Source organism: Aspergillus costaricaensis, assembly GCF_003184835.1.
Source record: "Aspergillus costaricaensis CBS 115574 unplaced genomic scaffold BO79scaffold_5, whole genome shotgun sequence".
Lineage (NCBI taxonomy): Eukaryota > Fungi > Ascomycota > Eurotiomycetes > Eurotiales > Aspergillaceae > Aspergillus > Aspergillus costaricensis.
Genome location: NW_020291805.1, coordinates 181,927 through 205,794, shown reverse-complemented (window position 1 = coordinate 205,794; position 23,868 = coordinate 181,927). Strand labels below are relative to the sequence as shown.

Here is a 23,868-nt window from a genome sequence, read left to right as displayed (position 1 = left end):
TAACTGTGGGCTACGCTCTATTCCTGACAAGTACCGAGTACCCCGTCTCTGCTTCCAAGGCAATGTCACCGACTTTCTGCGACATTAGGGTGGCTATTCTTGGAACTACCATCAACCGCCTATACTATTTTCGCAGAATTATCAGTCGCTCAGTGGGTACGGAGTAGCTAAATTTAATTTCCTAGGGTCAAGTGAAGCCGGTAGCAGTCAAGCTGAACGGAGACCGACTAAGTGTGCTGCGTGACAGATAGACCAAAGCCATTTACAATCACCCCCACTGCACCGTCGTCACAGCAGTAGTGGGCATCCTTCGAGCCAGTCAAACAGCAAGCCCATCTTTCCTTGGGCGCCATGTCCTCTCGAGCGATGCTCGTTATAAACTCTGGATCATCAGTATCAGAATGTCGGCCAATCAGAGCTCGGGACCGCGTCGGACAGACTCTCTCCAAGCGCCGCCATATTCCCGGCTTGCAGGACAGCGACAAATCAGAGGCCTGAAACTTGATGCCACCACGGGATGGTTGGGATCTATTCGACGGTTTTTCAGTCATCTCCGCCTAATGCACCTGCAGGCTCAACCCGTCACATCGCTCGTTCCAGCAATCACGGCATGCCTCCCTCCCTTCTCTTCGACCGTGTCATGTTCTTTTTTTATACCGCCAGACGAGGGATTTCAAGTTACTCGCTTATACTTATACGCCCTCGCCCACCCTGTTCCTCTGACCGCGCTTCCCTATCTCCAAGTTTACCCCATTGAACTAACCTTCCGTTTTTGGTGAGGGCTGGTGATAACCCTGCCAATTCTATATTCTATCTCAACCTCCTTTACTAAACCCTCTAAACGATCTAATCTCCCTCCACGCAGTCGTCCCCACACCGCCCACAGTGGAACGAACAGCCTCACTCCTAAGGGGACGAGTCACTTGACCAGAAGACTCCGAGGGCCATTTTGCCATAGCGAAGAACTTCCATTGATTATTAGTTTGGCTGGTCCAAAGCACAACAACTTCTTCGTTTTTCGACGGTCTATTTCCCCGCCTGGGCCCTGTGCCACAATGAACTACTTCCCCATCCTATCCGATCCTACGGTATCTGATACCGACACGACCGAAATTCTCGACACAGACTTTGAGTCTGACTCTTATGAGAATTATTCAGATGTTTCCCGTTATCTCAGCGGCCAGTCTGTGAGTACGCTGTCCGGAGAATATTATCCCAATGGCTAACAATAGATGTAAGCTCGGAACGGAGAGTGTGACGACTGCTTCGACGCCAGATGATGTGAAAACCCCCGATACAACCGGCCTCACGGCATTCCATTTCCAGCTCGATGAATATCCTGTCAAGGGTCCTGTAGGACCACACCTCTTCCGTGTTTCCTCTGAATATTCGGAGGCGTCCTTTGGCTTCGATTTGACCATGGAGGATATTTCTACCACTGCTACAACTCCGCTCTATCAAGCCGCCTCCAAGCTTGAGCCCGAGAGAAAAGACACCCCGGTACCGGTCACTGCCGTCGCAACGGAACAGAAGCGGCCTGAGAAGACAACATCCCGTCCTGTGCCTAAGGAGAGTGAGGTCGCCAATTGGACGCCCCAGGATGTCGTTACATGGCTGCGAAAGCAAAACTTTGACGACTCTGTCGTTGAAAAGCTCTTTGTCAATGACATCACTGGCTCGATTCTTCTTGAACTTCAAGCGGAAGATCTGAAAGAACTGGAGATCAAGTCATTTGGAAAGCGACACCGATTGTTGGGTTGTATTCGGGAGCTCCGGGGCAGAGCGGCCTCGGTGGCGTCAGTTGCGTGCGAGTCCCAGTGTACTTTGGATCCCACATCAAGGGAAGACACATCAACCCCACAGACCACTGCCGCTGAGGTTGGTGTTGATTGCACAAGCCCAAGTACGGACGATGATAAGTCCCGATCCAAGTCTTCACAACATCGGCGTCGCAGACGTCAAAAACAGCAGAAGGGCACAGATATTGTTCCTGAAGACTCGGTCTCCATTGTCGCCATAGAGCAGCTGTTGCCAAGACTTCACACTTGCTCTAAGGGCGAGAATTGCCGCAAATGGCAAAAGCAACAGGCCAAGCTCGCACGTCTAGCCAAAGGCCTCCCGGTTGAGGGCTTAGGCGGCTCGGTTCTTATCACTGGTGACCCGGGAAATCCTGCGACCGCGCAGAATCTTGTCAAGACACCCAAGTCAGAAGTAACGCCATCTGTTATTGCATCCTCAGATGCCCTGGGTAATAACCATGCTGCCGCATTGCAGCTATCCCAGGACAAGCTCGAAGGCGTGAAGCCCCGTGATCCTCAGGAAAACGTACGGCAATTTCTAAGCTTTCAGCGCCTCAGTAAGCTGGAACCAGCCTGCGATCCTGCCACTCCCCCCGGAGATCACCTCTCTCCTGGAGCTGGCTCGCCTGGAGCCGCAAGAGCGAATGCTACCCTGTCCGAGAATCTTCGTCATCTCCCCAAGCTCCGCATCCCAAGCCTCAACACCGATACTAGTTCCATGTTGTCGCCCAACTACTCTGCTCAACGCACAATCACCCCTTCGATCCTACAACGAAGGCAACCGTTTGGTAGACAAAACTCAAAGAAATCTCTTGAGCCCTTGCAAAGGGGGGTGTCACCTTCAGACTTCTACAGAATTGACCCCCACTATGCTCAAAGCACGCCTTTGTCTGAGATGGATGCCCCAATTACTGCCATCCCCATTGGACCTGTTGCGCGGAACTTTTCTCAATCCGTTCCACCGGATATGAGATTTGGGGGAGACATGCACCATGTACCGGATGTAATTCTCCGACCAGCCTCTACTAGGCCCGAGAATTCGCGGAGACACGCCTTTGTCTCAAATGGTCAGGATCTGCCCTACCTAGGGAAACGGTTGCCATTGCCACCAATTGAGACTCCCGAGGATATGGCAAGGACCCCTCGGGCTGCACACTGCAAGGCTCCCAACGGTGACAATAGCGTCACCCACAGTGGGTGGATGAAAAAGCGGAAGACGACACGGTTTCTCCGCCACGATTGGGAAGATCACCACTTCACCTTGCGGGGCACGCAATTAGCCATGTTTCCCGACGAAGAGACCTCACACCGAGACTCCAAGGCTCTTGAGTATATCGATGTGGATGATTATGCTGTGGCTTGCTCGTCCTTTCCATCCAACTCAAAGCTGACAGCGGCTTTCAAGAAAACCGTTCTGAAGCGCAAAGACACCACTCAGGGAGGAGCCGCCTTCGCATTCTCTCTAATCCCATCACCGACAAACAGCACGTTTGACAAGAAGCTTTTGTTTACCAACGGCCCCAAGGCTCATCACTTTGCAGTCAAGACACGGGACGAGCGCATTGACTGGATGAGAGAGTTGATGCTTGCCAAAGCGCTGCGGAAAAGCCGCGAAAGCGGTTCATCTATCAACCACAATGGAAATTTCATCTAAACGATGTATTCGAACAAGCTGCAGATTCTTGTGGTGTTACTGTATTTGCTACAGTGCATCCTTTGATACCCTTTTACTTGCTTCATGTTTTGCATTTACCGGTTTCATTCTCAAGTTCTCATTTTCATCACTCTTAACGACTTTACGACTATATCCATGACTGTGTCCAATCTTCTGTCTCTCTGCCTCTCCCTTCCCAATACCTAATAATCCCTATTTCATTTGTCAGTGGCACAAAAAACACGGGTAGATTGGGTGTATGGCCCCCGATGTCGACTCACGTCTGGCTTGCCATACTGATTATACATTACTCAACTTATTGTGGAGGCTGGCCCTTCAGATTATGTATTTAAACTGCAACCAAGGCTCAATAGAGCTAACAAGAAACATATGATTCTAAACTGTGAAACACATCTTTACCTTCAATGTAGCCTTTCTCCCAAAGCCTCTATGAGTTAGTCTCGAGACAAACCAGCTGAGACTGGAACTGAGCGACCGGAAGTGGATGGAGCCGACCCGCCTTTCCTCGGGTGACACCTTCGTGCTGGACGCCACCCAGCAAGGTCGGCGCTTAACCAAGTCTACCTATCAACTTCTCAACAAACCCAACAGCTTTACGCCTAACAATATGAAAACCTTATCCCTTATTATGTCACATGTAAGAGCAAACCGGTATGAGTTGTATCCACTTAGTTGTTCATATTTGGGCCATCAGATCTCTTCGAAGTAATCTTTGTCCCTTCTTCGTGTCCAAGTTCTCCTGGTGCTCTCCTTCTGCCATACAATGTCGCGCTGGAGGTACACACCAAGGATCGCAAGTCGCAACTTTTGGTCTGAGCACACGGTGAAAGTGCATGAGGCGGGGGGTTGCATATTACTTGCCAGCAAAGTCACTCATACGGGGGGTGGTGTGCCAATCCTCGATGTTATCACAATGTCAGGGATGGGTGGAGCCCATTATTGGCCGCGGGAGCACGGAAGTATACTATGGATGGATCCGCCGGGCGGCTAACGCTCGGCGGGGAGTGGATGGATGCGAGCACACGCACGGCAATCACATCTGCTCCACCTGCAGTTCCCCCGCTTCTTATCATCGTTGATCGAATGAATGTTGCGATGGGGACGGGGCTGGAGTGGGGGATCCCATGGGCCCATTCCTGTCTTCGTCGCGACCTGCAGTAGTAGTAGACTCATGTCTCCCAACTCCGTACCGTTTAGTCGTTACTACTACTACTCACCTCGTTTCTCTTTGTTCTGTCCTGGCTGATGATCACTTCGGTGGCCACGGGGCAGCAAGGTACCATGTAACATGGATAGGTAATATCTTCCATGACCCTAGTGTGGACCAGACATGTCTGGGAGAATATTCAGCCCAGTATAACTTGTGTTGATGCTGCTTAAAAAGCATATTGACTGTCTGGCTTATATCTCTCTCTCTTAGCTTCGACACTGGTAAATAGACAGTGGCTAGCTACTATTAGTAATAATTGTAGGAATAGCAGTGACAGAGTAGTAGTACTACTACTACAGAGCATCCAGCTTCTCTCATAGGTAGAAGCGCCCACTTGGACGGCTTCCACTGGGCGTGTGACCAGCAGCGGATTGTCGCTGTACCTAAGCTTTCGGCGGTTGTCGGTGGGCTGCCTTGCGAGGGGCACCAGTGGGCATTTGCTTCTTCCTTTCTCCAGTAATTGATCGCTATTTCCACTAAATATCATCGCAAAGGGTTTGTACCCGCATGTTTCTCTTTTTCTGCTAGACGCCACTATTGTTATTCGCTGCGCATCCGTCCTGTTTTCCGCATGGAAACCCACCCGGCACGCTTGGGTCAACCGCTTAGTCCTACTTTGTCTCGCTGATTTCTCACTCACACTTCCTCTTTTAACCTCTTTTGTTTACCACTTCCATATATCCACAGCATTTTGCTTAATTGTTGTCACCCTCTCGCTTGTGCTTGCTCATATACTCTCCGTTGATTGCGGCTACCAACCCCTGCTTCCCGTACATTTACATTACGGCCAAGGAGGGGTCATTCAGCGAATTGGTACCGGTGCAGAAATATGGTCGAGGTCTCAGAACTCCGGGGGGACCTCGTTCAGGTCACTCAGTCTACTCGCATTGTGATGCGCTGTCTCAGCACTGGGCGGGATTCTCAGGAAACATCACAAAAGGCTCTTACCCTGCTGGCGGATATCTTGGACTTGCTATATCGCATCAAGGAGCAGATCAGTTGGGGGGAGGAGAAATGGCACGTGGACCCATCGCGTCTGGTGGCTTTGGCCGAAATGCTCTCCTGGCTGAATTCCTCCATGAAATCAATCGAGCTCTACTTTCAGCCGGGGGGAGTGAGCGTTGCTTACTTCCGGAAACACCTGTTGGAGAGAACATTCCTACCGCGTCTGGAGCAGTATAAGATTCTCCTGTTGCTAGCAATGCAGCCTGATTCAGAGTATGACCCCGGATATTTGATGCTAGCCGTTAGTATATGTCACTAAGGAAACTCGAGCTAACTTCTGTCCACAGGGAACGGTCTTGTTTGGAAGAAGAAATACGATATACACTCCGGCTGGCTCGAGGTGTAGATTGTGGTATGTACTCATCTAAATTTGACTTAAGTGCTGGCAGTTGATCAATGTACTCAGGCCCAACGGTTGATTTACAATTCGAGGAAGATGCACTGGGCATAACAAGTCGACTTTGCTCTGAACAATTTATTGGCCTCGCCGACTTGTGTAACCGACGTCTCAAAGGGTCATGCAACTGGTTCTTCGATCACACAGAGTACAGACGCTGGCTGCTTGGAACTTTCAAGACACTTTACTGTGTCGGTCCGCGTGAGTACTCCATACACCCTTCAGTGAAACACTGGTAAGCTAACTTGCTGTCTTCCATGTCGATAGCTGGTGCGGGAAAAACATTTCTTTCGTAAGTCGTGCTACATACAATTAGATAGACTGAACACTGATGAGAAACATGCAGTTCTGCTATCATCGATTCTCTGCAAAGAACTTTCACGGGGCCCGATGTAGCCACGGTATTCGTTATTATCCAGCAGGAGCATGCAAAGGACCATAATTCCACCGATATTTTACGCAGCATACTGGCTCAGCTCGTATATCGCAAGCGCAGTCTTTCTTATGCGACATCGTCTCTTTATCACTCTGAATCCTTAACAAAAGGGAGGGCCTCGCCCAAGGAATACCATAACGCAATACGTGCGGAAGTCAATCGTTTCTCGAAAGTCATGTTCGTCATGGATGGACTGGAACTACTTTCTGATAAAGAGCGCATTTTGAGCCGACTGCAGAAACTCCCAGAGCACGCACAGCTATTAGTCACCCTTCGTGAAGTTACCCAAGTGGGAGACGCGTCTTATGTGAGCATCCTGGGATCATCAGAGGATCTTCAAAGATATGCTATCTCTCGGATCGAGAATGATGCTGGATTGAGGGGGTTGTTCGAAAAGGAACCGGACACTCGGTTGTACGAAGAGGCCGTATACACTGTTGTGGAAAAGTGCCATGGAGTGTAAGTATCAAGATTTCCCCCAAAGTTACCACGTCATAGTACATGGGAGGCTGATTGTCGCTGCTTTGAAGTTTCCTTTTGGCGCATATACATCTAGATCTTCTGTCGCGCTACACGGACAGAAGCCTTCTAGAACGAGCTTTGGTCCACTTACCAGAGAGTCTCATTGAGGCCTACAGTGAAGCGATGAAGCAGGTAGTGAGCATCAACCCGAGTGCCGCTCGCTACGTATACTGGACATTATATGCTTTTCGGCCGTTGACGGTCGCAGAGCTAAAGTGTGCCACCAAAACCTCAACAATAGATGACGGAAGCAACAATTCCACCTTCGAACACTCTCTGCAGGTGCAGACTGGTGGGCTCTTGACCGTGGATGCAGTAACAGGAACAGTTCGATTTGTCCACAAAACCGCGAAGGAATACCTCACTGGCACAGTTGCAAGGGTGTTCTTCCCCACCGCCCAGAAGGATATTACGGAAGTGTGTATTACAGCCATCTCACCTGATGAAGTGGTCGATGAGTGCTACCGAAATTGCGGGCCGATTCCCCGCAGCGCCAGTAGCGGCTTTCTCAGCTACGCGGCGAGATACTGGGGCGACCATGCTCGTCAAGTCCCTGATGACGAGCAAACAATACAGGTCCTCACAAAAACATTTCTCAATAAGCTCCTGTGGCGACGGCCACCTTTGAAGGATCTGAGTGATGAAAGAGTCATACCTAAAGAGCTAGGCCTTGGGTGTTATCCTTCAGACTGGAGCGCTCTGCATGTTTTGGCTTTCTTCGGCATCATCCCTCGATCAAACCGTCTGATCCTCCAAGGTGCCGATGTCGATGCACATGACAACACCCTAAAGTTTACTCCACTTCATTGTGCCGCGTATCGTGGAAATGATGAAATGGTCAGTCTTCTGCTAGAACATGGAGCCGACGTTAACGCCGTCGCACGAGATGGAAGCACCGCACTGCATTTGGCCACACAATATGGGCAGCGCAAAGTATTAAAGGTGCTCTTTGCTCATCGGGTCAATCCCCAAATCGCAAACGAGAAAGGCGCTACAGGCCTCCAGGTGGCAGTTGGCACAGAATCCGACGAATCCACGATCCCGTTGCTAGTGAAAAACCGAGTAGGCGTGAACATCCGTAACATTCACACTGGAGACACCGCGTTACACCTTGCTGTTGAATGGAGAAGACCACGCATCATTCTCTTCCTTCTTGACAAAGGCGCTGCCATTGACATGATGAACGAGAATGGGTTCACGCCGCTGCAGCTAGCAGCGAAAATTGATAATTGTGAGGCAATCTCGCTTCTTCTTCAGCGATGTGCCCAGGTAGAGACGCGCTCCCTGTCCGGGTTCACAGCGCTGCAACTCGCGGCTCACGCTAGACATTGGGTTGCCTTTGATTTATTAGTCATTGGCGGTGCCGATGTCAACGCATGGAACAAACAGGGGGATTCTCTGCTCCACGAGCAGGCGAAAACCTCCTCCAATACAGCAATCGCTGCTAAGCTCCTAGAGCAAGGTGCCAATATAGAAGCTCGTAATTACCAGGGGTATACCCCCCTTCAGTGTGCTGCCAGAGCAGGAAACAGAGCGATGTGGCTGTTTCTGCTTGACAAGGGAGCAAAGATGGATGTTGAAACTCCGAAAGGTGAAACACTCCTCCACATCACACCACCGATCAACGATGATTGTCTCGATATTCTCAAACTTGCCCTGGACTTTGGACATAACGTCAATGCAGTGTCTAGTCAGGGCTGGACGCCTCTACATCAGGCAGTGTTCGTTGGCACGGGTGTACCTGACTTGTCTTTTGACAAAACAGCCGAATACATCCAGATGCTTCTCTCGTGTGGAGCAGATATTAATGCTCGCGCCACATCGGGAGCCGCGGAGACACCACTCCATCTTGCAGTTATGGCGGTTGTTCCCAGACCGTCTTTGGTCCAGCTTCTTCTGGACTTGGGTGCCGATATAAATGCCATGACTTCAGAAGGCAAGGCAGCCCTTCATCTTGCAGCTGAACGCGGTCGCGAGACAATATTCAGGATCCTTCTGGAAGCGGGGGCAGATGTGTCACTTGAGACCCCAGACAGTGCCACGTCTGACGATGATGACGATGTTGATGGTGAAGAGGAGGACGGGGCAGGGAGCACTGCGTTTGATGTAGCTCGGAAGAACCCATTTGGTGCGCAATGGTTTGATAATGACGGTCAACTGCGTCCGGGGCCTCTTAGAACCCGTAGAGACAGCGTTGGAACGGACATAGAGGATATACATCCTGAGTGCTCGGAGGAGGACACGGCAGAGGCGACCCTTATTGGAGGCGAACAGCCATATGTCCTCATCACTTGATGGGGGGAAAGGAGAGGGTGGACTTCACTGACGATGGTGATGACATGTAAAGAGCAATTCCGGTGCTGGTCCACTGGACACTTGATACCCGGACGTGGAGCGGATATGATTCGATGCATGTGAACAGGAGTCCCGGGATAGTGCAATCATAAAGGCGTGCTATTTCTTGAGGAGGAATGAGTTGGTTACAGTTCTAAGTATAGTATACTCCCTCCATATAGATTGAATCTAGATCATGGCGCTCTTTCGATGCGTCTTCATCAAACTTCTGAGAAGCCTTCTATTTCAGTATACTCTAAGAATAGCAGGATTCTTCTTCTCGGGAGCTTCGTACATGAAACTATTGAAAACCATCACGACTAGCGTGTTTTTCGATATACCAAATTGACATCAGGATGTACAAATCAGGAATGGTGGGAAGAGAAATGTATGAACAAAGGCGTCATCGACACCTCAAAGTTAACCACCTTATCGACGAGGAGCCGCGTGCATGTCCAATGGCATGTTGCAGCTTTTCATGCACGTCCCCTCCGTTGGTGATAGTGACGGCTCCTTCAGGTTATTATTAGGATAGACCTGAGCAAATTACAGCAAGTCATTCGTGGGAACCCCACCTGATTTGCGAGCAACGGCCAATGGACAGGCGTCCATTTCCCTCCAAGATGCCTCTCCGGCTGCTAATTAACGGTTGTCAATGCTTCCTCTCAATCCTTCTCACGGCCACTTTCCCCTCCTTCTGCCCCTCCCCCTCCTCTTTCCTCCTCTTCTTCCTTCTCTTCCTCCATCACCCGCACGGGCCGAGTCCCGCCCACTGCAATGATGGGTCAACAACGACTGGCTCTGGTCGAATCATGCTTCAAGTCTTGAAGCTTGGCAATGTACGTTGGCGCCCATGGAATCCTTTCAACCAATAGCCATACTCAGATGCTCCTTAAGCGCCGTGGTCGATTAAACTTGGGCGTTACTATGTCCCGGGCCGACCATGAGAATAACACTATTACCCATGCTAACTATGGCCGGCTAACTGGAGAAATGCATCTTTTTCCATAGAAAGAATCTGGCTTTCGGAAAACCGCGCATCGTGAACTTGAATCTATACAGATTGATTCCTATTCTTAGCAACAAGCCATGATATGCGAACAACAATAGCAACATGGACCTACAACACCACCACCACCACCACCAACAACAACAATGCTTTGCTCACTTAGTCCACAAACTATTGGCAAGCCCGGAGGAGATGCCATCCAACTGACCAATGTAGCGCTCTCATTATCCGCCATTCTCAACTTCGCGCTAATGACGAACCTCCCCAAGACCCTGACAGGAACCTCATGGTAAGAGCCCAACGTGATCGACCCTTGCATTTTCCGGCTGCACGCGAGCTGTGCCAGATATCGGCTCGACATTCAGAGGCTTTCGGTGCATGCCATACCATCCATCTCGACCACCACCACCTGGTCTCAATTTAGCTCTCGCGCTTTGTTTTCGGTCTTCGCGACAATGGTGATTTGTCGTTCGTCCTCGTTCCCCACAAGGTTTGCATCTCGGACTTGTCTTCGAAACATCGTCCATCCACAGTAATCCGCTGGTGTTGGTAAAAAATAGAATCTACCCGGGCATCACCTGCAACGGTCGACACCGTGTCTACCCTCTCTATGTCCCAGATGCCGGGGTGGAAAAGATTCATAAAGGCCAGCTCGATGCCTCCTTCGTCTCAACTCCATCCTCTTCTGTATCATCTTCTACAACAACATCCTACTTCAAGGATAAGCATAGAGAGGATCTCAACACAGTGCAACATCTCAAGTCTTCTATTGTTACTTCACTTCATAATCATCGTTTCACATCTCTGTTTTTACAATCTCTATCATCTAAGTCGACAGTCCTTCTATCAAGACCCGTGACTTCTTCGTCACCCTTCGGGAACACTCTACGGACTGCTTGATAAGGTGGTGCTGCACAATGGCTTCTACCTCCGCCCAACCAGTCATGGACGATACCCGTCGTTCCGAGAGAGCCAACTCGGAATTGCCTGATGAGCCTGGTCCATCCGGGGAACGGAAGACCAAGACATACAAGAGATCTCGTTCAGGTATGACTGGCCTTAACATATGAATACCTTCCATCATATGCAGTCTCAGATCAGCAGGGTAGCTCCAAAAAGCACTGACCATGGAACTCTCTTTAGGATGCTTCACTTGTCGCTTGCGACGGAAGAAGTGTGATGAGATCCGGCCGATCTGCTCTACATGCACTAAGCTTGGTCTGAAGTGCAATTATGTGACCCCTAAGTGGTGGGCCACTAAGGAGCAGCGTGGGGTGCAGAAGGAAAGGATCAAAGAAAGGATCCGACAGACGAAGGTGATGGAGAAGGAGGGCAACTTGCAAAGTATGTGCCACTCGCTCGATGCTTATCTGATAAAGATGCATTCTGACTATTTGTGTAGAGTATAGAGACCGGATTTCTGCTCTCGTCCCAAAGCCTCCGGAGTCTGAGGGAACGAGCTCCAGTCATGCAGCGTCCATGGGCCAAGCTATTACCATTCCTCAGTCTCTTCCTACCCCGGTCACTCCCAATCCTAATCCGTTCCAAGTTCAGCAAGATGTTGCTCTGAGCACTGGAGTTGTATCAGCATCCCCAGCCTTGCCCCAGAGCTCGCCAGTTCCCCAGGCCTCTTTCTTGGCGCAGACCCCATCGTTGCCCCAGTCTGCGACTTTCTCTCAGACCCCAGCACTTCCTCCAACCCCATTATCAGCTCCTCCCACCTCGACATTTGCCCAATCGCCCATTATTCCCCAGGTTCAGACGTTCACTTCAACTGCGGGTGCTCCCCAGCTACAGCTGGTGTCTCGAGTGTCGATCCAGCCATCTCCTCAGACGGAGACGTTCACTCGTCCACCTTTGCCGCAATATAGCGGGCAGGGTCCTTCTTCAGTGCCGCCTCCAACGCCCCGGCTTCCTCACAGGGAGTTGGCACGGCCACCCTTCAGTCTCCCACAGCCTTACAACCAGGACTTCTTCGATAACATGGCCAACGGAGGCGCCGATAGCACAGATGCTCAGCTTCCTCTTTACGAATCGGTGCGGGGACTCATCTCTGTTGACAATAATGCCCAGCCGCTTCTGCAACACTTTGTCGACTACGTCCTGCATACTGTCTTCCCGATCTTGGAAGCAAGGCAAGGCCCTCGTTTGCACATAAATGAGATCCTGGGCCTGATGCAAAACAACCGGGCGTACCTTCGATGCTGCCTCAGCGCGGCAGCTATCCACCTCAAGTACACCCTAGGCTTGGACGACCAAATGGATCACGACATCATGGAGCATCGCTACGCAGCCATCTCGCAGCTCTCCAATGTCCTCAACAGGGAAAGCGGGCATCTGCAGAACCTTGACGCTACACTCGGTCTGATCTTCTACAACTCCTTCGTGGCAACCTCAGAAGATTATTTGGATGATATCCCGTGGAACCACCACTTCAAAGGCGCTGCCACTCTCATTAAGAAGCTCATCAACCCTCCCAGTTCTCTGAGCGTCGCACTCGTTGCATGGATCGATATTATTGGAGCTACGATGCTAGGGGCAACGCCGGAGTTCGCCCATACCTATCGGCAAAGACATGTAACAGGTATCCGTTCTGGTCTGCAACATGTCATGGGTTGCGATGACCGTATCATGTACCTCATTTCGGAGATCGCATGTCTAGAATCGCTGTGGCTTGAGGGCAATCTCGAAGAACTGGATCTGTATCAACACGTCTTCGCACTCAACGAGCAGATCAATTGGACCGAAGCGACCGACTCACCTGTCGAAGCCCCCTACGACTCCAACGGAGTCATCATCGCAGATAAGTTGGTCACGCTGATCACGGCGCTCTTTCGACTGGCAGCGCGGCTCTACGCTCACAGCATCCTCCCGACCTTCGATAGCTACGATGCCACCGTCATGAGCTGGGTTACCAGAATTGGCGACATCATTCAGATGATTCCGACCGGTCGCACCGGTTACGATCGCTGTCTGGCCTGGCCGTTTTTCATTGCGGGTTTGTACTCCGTTCCCCCAAGTCAGTTCCGGAAGATCTTGTCGGAGAGAATCGCTGCCCTGGGCTGCCTAGGGAAGTTCGGAAGTATCGGTCGGGTGTATCGTGTCCTGACAGAGGTCTGGAGGATTGCTGACGCGACCGCCTCTCTACCTGGAAGCGGCACAAGGCCTCCCAAATCCCGTGTTAGTCAGTCCGTTGCAGCTGAAGAGGCTTGTCAGGCAACAATTCAGCAGCATCGGAGTCCGCTGGATGTCGAAGAAGTAGGTGATGAGCACCACGATGGGGAGCAAGAAGCTCAGGAGGAGCAGAGTCCTGAGCCACCGATTCAGGAGCAGCACGGTGAGGAGCACCAGAATCACGAGAAGGAGAGCGAAGAGCCAGAGAAGCGCTACATCTACTGGCGAGAAGTTATGCGCGCCAACAACTGGGAGTACTTGTTGATGTAGAGGGCCGTGTCTCGCCACAAGCACCGCAGCTCTTCTAACCCACTCGCTGGTCGATGGGTATGAGCGCAAGCGACAACTGCACTAGTTGGCAAGCCGGCTATTAACGAGGGGAATGTTTGTTAATTCGTCTGCTTTGTTCTCTATCTGTGTTGGTTTCGAGTTTGTTCTGCTTTTCTTGCCCAATGGTCTTTTTGAGATTAAGTCGTGTCATCTATGTTTTGTCTCGCTATTTTGTCATTCACATTATATACCTCATACGCTCGCTGGATCCTGTTGTCACGCTTGCAGTGTTTGTTCCTCTTTGCTTTGAACTCCTCCTTCCATCATGATCTATCCACGACCAATGCCTTATGTCCCTCGTTACGTCCTTCACGTCTGATGATATATAGTTTATGTTTTGTTCGGGTTTTGCTATTTATTATTCCTGTAACTCTTGCTTCATTCTTGATGATATTCTGCTTAGTTAGTATGCTATTTAGTTCCGTCTTCAATGCAAGTTTGTCCCGCGTTCTGTCCAGAAAGAAACAGGCCAGTAGACCACTTTCCAACTGTAGTCAAGAAATATCTTCCATCCAACCCCCTTCCCCCAAATACTTAACCACCCTCCCACCAACCAACTACACCCATACCACCCACGACGACCAACTCAACCAAAAATACAAATAATCATCCCAAATACTACTTACCTGGTACTTCATCCACCCCACTACTTAGCCAACCAACCAACCTACTATATATAATTGGTTAGATAAAAAGTTAGCCGCGCAAACCCTTAGCCTCGGCTACCCCCCTCAGCACACAGACAATCGAAACCAACCTACCTATTTAGATTAGAAGGTACTACTATGTCGAACGGACGAATGCGATTCCACCACGCGGCTATCGAGTACTATTTCAAGGATGTTGGTTTGCGTTAAGCGGAGTTGGAGTGATTGCGGCTTATCCTTTTGATTGGTTCGTGGGAGAGGAAGACGGTGGTGGTGGCTGAGTGCATAATGTTACTACGTATGTAGATGGGTGGAATGGAGTCTGATCCTGCAGGAATTCTGTGGGTGGGATTCTGCTTGTGCGTGGGTGTTGCTGGTGCTGGTGCTGGTGCTGGGTGTTTAGGTACGACGTAAAGCTTGTCTGTTCTATTGGTCTGGGTTTGGGATAATTTGGTAGTTATTCATATGGGTTATTAACTAAACTGACGTGAGAGTACATAAATAGAATGGAAAGATCCCGGAAATAGAGAACGTAGCAGTGACGAAAATAGACATGAACTCCGACTCCCGTGTCGCATATCCCATTTGCAGGTAAAATGTAGCAGAGGAATGAACATAAATAACAAGATGTGAAGCATGACAAAACTAGACGTGATGGAGCATGTACATTGCACTCGTGACACAAGGAGATATAGTAGATGGTAGATATGGAGGATTGACTTGATATCCAGTCAAACATGGCACCAAGATGGAAGCATCAAGTGTTACGACGCTTGAGATTCTTTCTCTTCTTGCCCAGCGGCGGTGCGTCAAGCTGAGGAGCCCGCTTATACGTGATGGTCGTGGTCACCACGTGTCGAACACTGAAAGAGTTTCCCGCCTCACTGACCGGAGACTCGAAGGGACGACCTCTATACTCCGATGAGGTGAAAGGAGAGTGGAGGGGGTGTGCACTCCTCGGGGAGTCGGACACCGGTGTGCAGACATACGGCGGTGGTAGACGCATACGTTGACCATGTGTAGGATGAGGGACGACCGCAGTGGTGCTGTTGTTCTTCGGTGGCTGGCCACTCGGGAAGTAGGTTGACGTGGTGCTGGAGGGGGTGGTGGAAGTGGGGGAGTGACGGGGCTTGTCGACCATGTACTTGTAGAAGTTGGCTCGGGATGTTGTGGGACTGGAGAAGATAGGACTGAAGGTGTTCACGAAGTCTGTGTATGCTGGTGGAGGAGTGATAGAGGCCTCGTTGTCTTCGGTGCTGCTGGTTCCTTTTCCCACGATGGACGATGACCTGTCTGGGTCAAGGCATGTGGTGAAGGTTCGCTCGCGGAGCTCGGATGGAAAGACCATGCTCTTAGGAGTCGTCAATGGACGGAGAGTTGGTTTGGTGGGACCCATCTCGAGGATTATGAGAGGTGATGGAGAGGTACAATGGCAAGTTGCAGCTTGAGGAGAGAATCTCAAGGGTTGTGGTAATCGGCCTGGAGGGAGGGGTTCTTATAGTAGACAGAAACCCCTGGGATACGGGTGGAGAGAGTGGAGAGCCTTATCTAGGCGGAGGCAACAAAGCGAAAGAACTAAGTTTAGGGGGTAACTGGCAAAGAAAGGACCTGTGGAGGAGTCAGAATCAAGGAGAATCCTATACATCCTGCTTGGGGGTCAGGCGTAAACATACAGATGGCTGTACCAGACAGTATCAATACGCAGGAGCCGTATAGATTCGCGAGGACGAAAGTGGTTTAGCCTAAGCTGCGTTAGCACCTTGCACCTTCAGCTCGCCAGAATAGCAGCACGAGATCGGATTACTTACTTCCAGGCACCCAATCTGAAGGTCGAATAAGAGTGTGTCTTAGTCGATGATTATCACTCAATCCGGACCTAGAAGGCTAGCTTTGGTATGGTTCCGGCGTGGCAAAGTTCCTGGTGTCAAACGAAGACAAGCTAGTGGAGGCGCACAGTCCAGCTGTTTAACCCCAAAGATGACAACAGAAAGAGCTAAGGAAACAAAGAGACAAAGATTGACTTTTGATGATGATGAAGAAGAAGAGATTAAAGAGAAGGTTTCTCTCTGACTTTATAGACTTTTCGGGACCTTTTCTTGCTCGCACATAAACACCAGACGGCATCTCCAGCATTGTCGCGCGCCATCTGAATCAAGTCTCATCTCAGGGTCTCCTATCCCCAGAGGCTTCAAGAAGCGGTTTGTCCGGTTCTTCTCAAAATTCCATGTACATGGTTCGTCACAGCAAAGCGCGCGGTTCCGCTACCACCGTTGAAGCCGTCGTCGTCATGACGATGGCAGAAGACGGGGAAGACCCGAAACATGTTCCTGCAGCACTAACGACGAGCACGGTATAGCCTGCAGAAAAATATCTAGGGTCGACAGCATCAAGAAACGCCATGGAAGGGTCGTGCTCCAGTCACTGAGTAAGAGAGAAGATTGTCTGTTGTGATCATGGTTTCAATCGTCGACCCCTTACATTGCAAGCTTGAAGACGGCGCTTCGTGGGGATGGCTGGACCCTGATAGCGGGCTGTAAGCGGCTACGATAGACGGTATGGATCGTTGCCGATGAAGAAGTCTGTCTCGGTTCTATGCATCAGGAACATGAATCAGTCTGGTCCGTTTGTCTAATCTACGGACGTCTTCGTTCGCTCGGGTTCACTCAGATGCTCACGTTAGGTGCTTCTACTTATGAATGTGAGCGCCTGTAGAGCCAGCATATAATCTGCACTAACACCTCACTACTATAGCTATGGCTTCTTTGATTAACTGCGAGGGCTACGACTAATGGCAATATCTAATCGTCCAGTAGTGGTAGTTTGCGTCAGCTCCTACCTTCGAAGGGCGCGTGGTGCAATGAGATCCCCTGCTCTTACCAAGAGCTTTCAGTGGCTTCTCACAGTGCCTACAGACTTGCCATCGCCAGAGCTGCTCAGCGAATCAGAGTCACCATTTACGACCGTCCAGAAGCCGGCGCTTAAGCAGGCCACCAACCACCGCTATCGTGATACAATTGGGTACCCGCTGGTGCTATAAACAGCAACATATGCATCTCCTGCGCAGTCTTGGTAGGCGCTTAAACGCGACCATGACTCTCGGGCACCAATCAACCCTCCAGTTGAGAGATGAAGTAGCACTGGACAAGAGCATATGCTCAATCCCGCACTCCTCACGTCTCGCGTCCTCGCTCCTCCAATCAGACGAGTGATTTAGCGCCGGGAAGATATTCTTGGCAACTGGCAATCCTGGCGGGTACTAGATAACTACTAAGATTAGATCTGCTACCGGTCTAAAGATGGGATCCCTGCACGCCTGGCTATTTTTGGATATCTGCACACTATCTCAACTTCATAGCACTACCTCAAGTGTCCATTCCCCTCTCATGGCAGAATAACTGTTGGGGAAGCAGCAACTCATGGAGGGTATAAGAGAGGTGTGTCTTTTCATCCAACATGAGCAGTCGAGTCCGACTTCTAAATGATACAAAAAACCGTTCAACAACATCTACCGTCTACAGTCGCATTCATTTACATCACCATAAACTGATACCAAGCCAGCACAACGCCGCTTGCTCGTTCCTACAGCCAATACTTTTGCAAAGACTAAGTACCGTGCTGATCCAATTCCCCCTTATGCTAACCTGATAGCAGCTACTCGCCCTTCGCTAATGCACCATATCCCTTGTGCCCCTCCACACTCCGCCAAACAGGCTGGCTTTATGACCGACTAGCCCGCCCTCCTCTCACTCACTCGCTTGCAAGATTGATCAGCCATTACTTAAAACAAGCACTATATTAGCTCTTTCTATTCTTGTATCATCGTCGCACGCATACCAAGCGCTGCTGGCGAATTGGCCAGCCATAGCTTTGCGCTAGATGAGTGTTTCTTCCACCTCATTGAGTTCATGCTCACATGCCATCATCACACCCGCATATATCCTACGCCAATATTGCTCACTCTTGTCTCCACAGTCGGCAGGGGGTTCCGCCAGAGAGAAGTTGTCCCGCACGAAGAATGATAATTTTAGATCACACTATCGATTTCGTGCTTGTGTCTATCACGCCCTTGGTCATCCTTCCCTGTCTTTCCAGCTCATATAAGGTATGTATCTACACTCACATCATCTAGTTGATATCCTGTATGATACTGTATCATACCGTCCACGAATACACCTTATACCTCCAGATTTACGCTCCACTAAATCTGCTCGTCCTCCGTCTCCAGAATTATTCTTGTCTAGTTTCCTTAAATAGCATCCAGCACTACTATACCCTTTTCATTTAATCCAGTTCCTACGCGCCTGTCCCTGTGCTTACCGGTGTTATCATGTCCCTGGTAGGTTGCTCGCGACCATCTATATATAGAGCTCACACTTCTATGGCATGTTCAGTATCATGTAAACCGCAATTTCACATGTGCAGTTCCCTAGTGCACTAATACCAAAACTACTATTGCAATGATATATCTCATTGGGAAATATTTAGTACGAGTTGCCGCCTTGTTTCTGCCTTTCGCCAGCACACTCGGCGCATTTTCATGTTGCTTAGTTGGTTGATTGAGCAAATGCGAGAGGCATCACTACGTCGTGATCTACAAAGTAAGCAGGCATACCCCTCATCACTGGGACTTCATGTGTCCGGAACTCGGCTCAGACATAGTTAGAGCAATTAACCCCCTAGGGCGCTATAGTCCTCCTTACGGTAAAGTCTCCAACATAGAACCGGCAGACTTGCCTTCTTCGTAAACCCATGCATCACTCTCCGTCAAGAATTAGGCCTAGCATTATACTCCCCCATATCCATTCTTGTGCCACCCCTTCTCACTAGACAGACATGTAGGAGTATTAAACTGGCATAACCTAACCATTTTGTTTCCCTCCACAGGCCGGGCATATTGTTTCTCTACCCAATGCTCTCATCTACACGAATTTGTGATAAACTCCAACTATCCCCTCCTTTCACTTCCTCCACTTGTCCATCTATCCCTAGCCATTCTCATCTAAACCAAACAATTAAACACCATACACACCACCTTTAACACCCAATTCACATCATCAACCCCATCTAGCCCCTGTATCTACTAACAAATGCCCCACCCCCTCCCTCTGCCCCACTCTCACTTCTACCAACACCCCAATAAAGCCTATCCCATCCATCAACCCTTCACAATAACACCCACTCTTACGCCCACAACCTTTTTGGTCTTCACCAATCTAACCCAGTACCAACACATCACTCCCCAGAGCACGAATCACCCCATCCACTCATCAACCCGATCAATAGCCCACAAAATAAGAGCATGACCCACCGAGGGCAATCAACTGGATACAGGTACATCACCCTACGGACAGGCTAGTATTAAAGTCCTCAATCAAGGTAGTAAGAAAGAGTTTTATGGTGCTGGTGTGTTGTCTGAGATGTCTTTTAGGTGTGCATGTGTGTGTGCTGGTGACGCACAGGCACCCTTATGGGTCTGTATCTGAATCTGAGGCGGCGATTACTTAGAAAGTGTCGTGACGGACTTTGGATCAATCATGGTGGCAGTATTGATAGATTAGTGTATCGAAACATGGAGTAATTGTATACGGGCAAGGATTCAATTGGGACTAGTGCGGACGTGCAGAGTACTAATACGCTGCTCCGGGTGAGTCCACTGCAGTGATCTCTATGACGTGGGCCAGTTGACTGGTCAGCACGAGTCTGATAGTGATGACGTGTGGCTGCTGGCTGCCTACAGCATAGGAAGAATCATTAAACTCAGATGCATCGCCCGATTATTGAATTGAGAGTAGACTAGTACAAAAATATCATGAATGCCACCCCATATCCCAAGAGCCGTAAATCATTCAAATCCAACCCATATACCAACAGCCTATTAGTTAATACCGGGACCTGCTATATACATAAGGCCCCACTAGATGTACAAGGAAATAATCAAAAAAACAAACCGTGGTATCATGTCGCACAGTCGTGGTGAACAGAGTGGTATCATAATCGAGAAGATGAAAAAGCGATGAAATCGGAAGAAACGAAGGAAGGACTTGGACCGTATCCGGAATGAAAGAAATAAACAGCTGGAAGAGTCATCACATTTACTCTTCAGTCAACGCGTCGTCTCCAGTCTCGCGCCATTCCTTGGATCGTTCGGTCAGGCGTCGCACACCTGCCACACGCTGGGCCCAGTGGGCCTCAGACGGCGATCGGAAAGTATAGGCCCTTTGCGAGGAGATTACACCGATGCCTTGCAACACAGCCTTGCGCGAGTCTCTGGAGAATACCGCAGGATGGTTGATCCATTCCAGCGCCGACTGCAAGTCTGCGTCCAACGCCGTTATGGTCTGACCATCGACTGCAGACACAGAAGTGATGGTCGCCGTATCCGAAGCCGCCGACGAGTGACCGTCAAACATAGACGACTTGGGTGAAGAAGAGGTGGGAGTGTCTGCTCGGCTACCGGAGTCGCTGGTACCCGCTGGCCTGGCGCCCGGGGGCAGAGGAGGAAGACCACCCTTGCCCAGGCCTTTCAGGATACTGCGAGTCTCGGTCAACAAGTGTTGCGCACGGTCATGCTGGCCACGGGACACCAAGGTCAAGGCCCGCGTCAGCATGTCGGACGTCAGAAGCTCCATGCGTCGTTGAACGATGGATGGATGAGGAGGGATGGGTGGGCTAGACGGGCGACCAGGTTTGGCTTTCGGGTTAGGTGGAAGCATAGTAATTGCCAAAAGCGACGGTCTTGGAGAATGAGTAAGATGGCCTTCCCGCAGGAAGTCACCATAGGTCAGGTCTGCCTGGATCAGGGGGACCTCCTCAACGCTCGCCACACGCTGATCATCGCCATCAGACATACCCCCTAGTGCCTCTAGTCCTGACACCAGGCTCTCCCAGGCATCTTGAGGCGTAGTGTCTTGCGTGGAGTTGTCAGGAGGAATAACAAGCTGGACCAGAACGTCACGCTTGTCGCCAAAGCGCAAGTCTCCCAGAGCTGCCTCCGCATCACGGCCAGTCGCACGTTTTGTGGTATGCAGAGCTCCACTGATCTTCACGAACTTGGCAGGAGACCCCTCGGGTAGACGAAGCTTCAGCTTCACGTTCTGGTGGGAGGTAGTTTGTAGTGCGCCCAAGCAACCAGCGACACACTCGCGAAGCATCATCCAGTCCTTCACGTAGACGTATGAGCCTTTAGTCCGAGTAGAGAGTTCAATAATAGTGTCCGGTTTGTGGGTAAGCCCAAGGCCGAATGAGTGGATGTTAACCCTGCAAGCAACGTCAGCAAATCGTCCATTGGGCCAAGAATCAAGAATAACTTACTTGGCAGCTTCAGCCCTGGACACAACAAAATCGACGCTATCGGGATCGGAGGTGGATGTATCACTGATTAGAAGGATGGTAGAGATGGGATTCGACGACTTTCGTTGCATCAGCAAGTCCATGGCCACGTTAGCACCCTCGACCACATCTGCACGAAGACTCTTCTGTCCGACAGGTCTGATGGACTCAAGGATCTTGGGCCATCCACCCCAAGACTTGGTGGTCATTCCCACTATTGGGACGCCTCCACTGCTAGAACCAAACGTCACCAGTCCCATACGGTCGCGAGGGCCAAGGCTTTGTACGAGGAACCTTAGTGCATCTCGAAGGAGCGTGATCTTCAGTCCTTGCATGGAAGAAGACACTGGAATCACGACTACAAGGTCGAGAGGAATATGGATGGATGGAGCTGGGCTCTCATTGCCCATGCTCGTATAGTCTGTGATAGCCGTGTTGATTGATCGGGCTGCCCCGTAAGACGAGTTGATCGAGGCCTGGCGTTTGATTGGATTGTTCCGGTATTCTTCCTCCTCTGCGCCAGAATTATCATAGTCGTAATCATTGTTTGGAGACGTGCTCTCGATGGGATGAAGGTCGAGAAGGGAACGGCGCCAGAGCTCTAACTGACTGCGGTTCGGGAATCGAAGGTAAAAGCAGGGAAGCTCACTGACAGACAGGTTCAGTGCAAGGATAGGCTCGTCTGCGGCAGCTTCCATGCTGTTGAGGTGCTTCTTGATGAGAATGGAACCCTTCAAGGTGCACCGGGTTGGCTTCGGCTTGGACTGTTCATCGTCATATGGACGGCGCTGGGTGTTCTTCTTCTCCTTGACGCAAATGAGCATTTCTCCGAAGAGATAACATTCCAGTTCCTGCCAGGATGTACGGTCTTTCCCCACACTCATGTGACCGTGCAAGCGGAGCTTTCCAAATCTGAATTTCCATCAGCGTTGCAATTTTCGTAACGGCCAAATTGAGTCACCTACCGGTTGAATTCCAGGCCATGCCAATTGTCCACCTTGTTCCGCAGGTCCTCTGCCAGATCGTCCAGGTTCTCCTGGCTTTCATAAGGAACTGGTTTCGGCTCCTGGTTAGGGGGGAAGCGCATTGCGCCGTAAGGTTCGTCTTGAGGCTGGTCTTTGCCATTCGCAGTTAGGTCGCTTGCATCGGGCTGCCAGCTGCCCTCAGGCACTTCCACCGTTATCAGGCACGTCAAAGACTGCTGCTGGCGTGAGCGATTAAGCGTCGGGAACTCGCTGCGGATTGTCACCGTTGGCGCCGGGATGGGATTTTTCGTGACAGCGGGACGGGGGCTGAGGTCAGACTCCATAGCTTGCACGTCGTAATCATGGCGTCTTCCATTGGCGGCATGTTGATGCGACTCATTATAGTCCGATGAACCAGCAACACTTCCGTTCCGCGAGTGATGTTGGCGGGATCCCATGGTCAGACGTTCGACCCGTTCGCGGTGGCTGCTATTGTCGCGGCTGTCGCGTCTGACGTAAGTATCCCGACTGTCACGGTTATGTGGCCGGCTTCCTGCATGACTTCCAGCATCACTGGGCCGTCGTGCTTGAGCTGGAACAGGTTCCCAGGGAGGAAGATTAGACATGCCACTTCGATGAGTCGCAGCGTCACTAGTCACAGAGCGGACAATATTGCTGAGCTTCTCTGTATGCGGTAATGATCAGCACAACCGTTATTCCGATCCCTGCAAGGGAGAGAAGACCTACCGAGATCCAGCATATTTCCCCCACGGCTCGTATCAAGCCCTAACGGCGCATCACATGTTGGGCAGTACTGGCCCTCGAATTCGCGAATATATTCGTAGAAGCAGGCTTCATGTGAGACATGAGTGCAGGAGAATTGGAGAACACGTTCACCGCGCAAGGTATGTTCCAGTGGCTCGTCGCAGATAGCGCACTCAGTGCCGACGAACGTTCTGTCTCTCCGCGTCCGAGTGCGGTCAACATCCATTAAGCCCGCCATTGGCCTGCCTGACCTGGAGTTGAAGGACACGCG

General features: G+C 50.6%; 6 protein-coding genes across 6 annotated transcripts; 4 read left to right on the top strand and 2 right to left on the bottom strand.

Annotated features, from left to right (window-relative positions):
* The first annotated feature begins 733 nt into the window (after positions 1-733).
* Positions 734-3,858, top strand: BO79DRAFT_207341 (SAM and PH domain-containing protein). Its single transcript, XM_025682155.1, has 2 exons — positions 734-1,187; positions 1,240-3,858. The coding sequence occupies exons 1-2, from the start codon at positions 1,056-1,058 to the stop codon at positions 3,451-3,453; spliced, it is 2,346 nt and encodes a 781-aa protein (XP_025543021.1). The 5' UTR covers positions 734-1,055; the 3' UTR covers positions 3,454-3,858.
* A 1,321-nt stretch (positions 3,859-5,179) lies between these two features.
* On the top strand, positions 5,180-7,020 carry BO79DRAFT_62527 (NACHT and Ankyrin domain protein). Its single transcript, XM_025689509.1, has 5 exons — positions 5,180-5,902; positions 5,977-6,041; positions 6,096-6,287; positions 6,354-6,378; positions 6,433-7,020. The coding sequence occupies exons 1-5, from the start codon at positions 5,514-5,516 to the stop codon at positions 6,983-6,985; spliced, it is 1,224 nt and encodes a 407-aa protein (XP_025543020.1). The 5' UTR covers positions 5,180-5,513; the 3' UTR covers positions 6,986-7,020.
* A 2,981-nt stretch (positions 7,021-10,001) lies between these two features.
* On the top strand, positions 10,002-10,680 carry BO79DRAFT_214378 (uncharacterized protein; the record flags this gene model as incomplete). Its single annotated transcript, XM_025683231.1, has 2 exons — positions 10,002-10,217; positions 10,489-10,680. 2 exons carry the CDS (start codon positions 10,002-10,004, stop codon positions 10,678-10,680), a joined length of 408 nt encoding a protein of 135 aa, XP_025543019.1.
* A 624-nt stretch (positions 10,681-11,304) lies between these two features.
* BO79DRAFT_243195 (uncharacterized protein) lies at positions 11,305-14,250 on the top strand (the record flags this gene model as incomplete). The annotated part of the gene is made up of 3 exons (XM_025685264.1): positions 11,305-11,434; positions 11,531-11,731; positions 11,790-14,250. The coding sequence occupies 3 exons, from the start codon at positions 11,305-11,307 to the stop codon at positions 13,829-13,831; spliced, it is 2,373 nt and encodes a 790-aa protein (XP_025543018.1). The 3' UTR covers positions 13,832-14,250.
* A 754-nt stretch (positions 14,251-15,004) lies between these two features.
* On the bottom strand, positions 15,005-15,975 carry BO79DRAFT_207338 (uncharacterized protein). The gene has a single exon (XM_025682154.1). It carries the CDS (start codon positions 15,932-15,934, stop codon positions 15,296-15,298), a length of 639 nt encoding a protein of 212 aa, XP_025543017.1. The 5' UTR covers positions 15,935-15,975; the 3' UTR covers positions 15,005-15,295.
* A 4,655-nt stretch (positions 15,976-20,630) lies between these two features.
* Positions 20,631-23,835, bottom strand: BO79DRAFT_139172 (vWFA and PH domain-containing RING finger protein; the record flags this gene model as incomplete). Its single annotated transcript, XM_025678184.1, has 4 exons — positions 20,631-21,795; positions 21,850-22,779; positions 22,833-23,517; positions 23,580-23,835. The coding sequence occupies 4 exons, from the start codon at positions 23,833-23,835 to the stop codon at positions 20,631-20,633; spliced, it is 3,036 nt and encodes a 1,011-aa protein (XP_025543016.1).
* Positions 23,836-23,868: the final 33 nt, after the last annotated feature.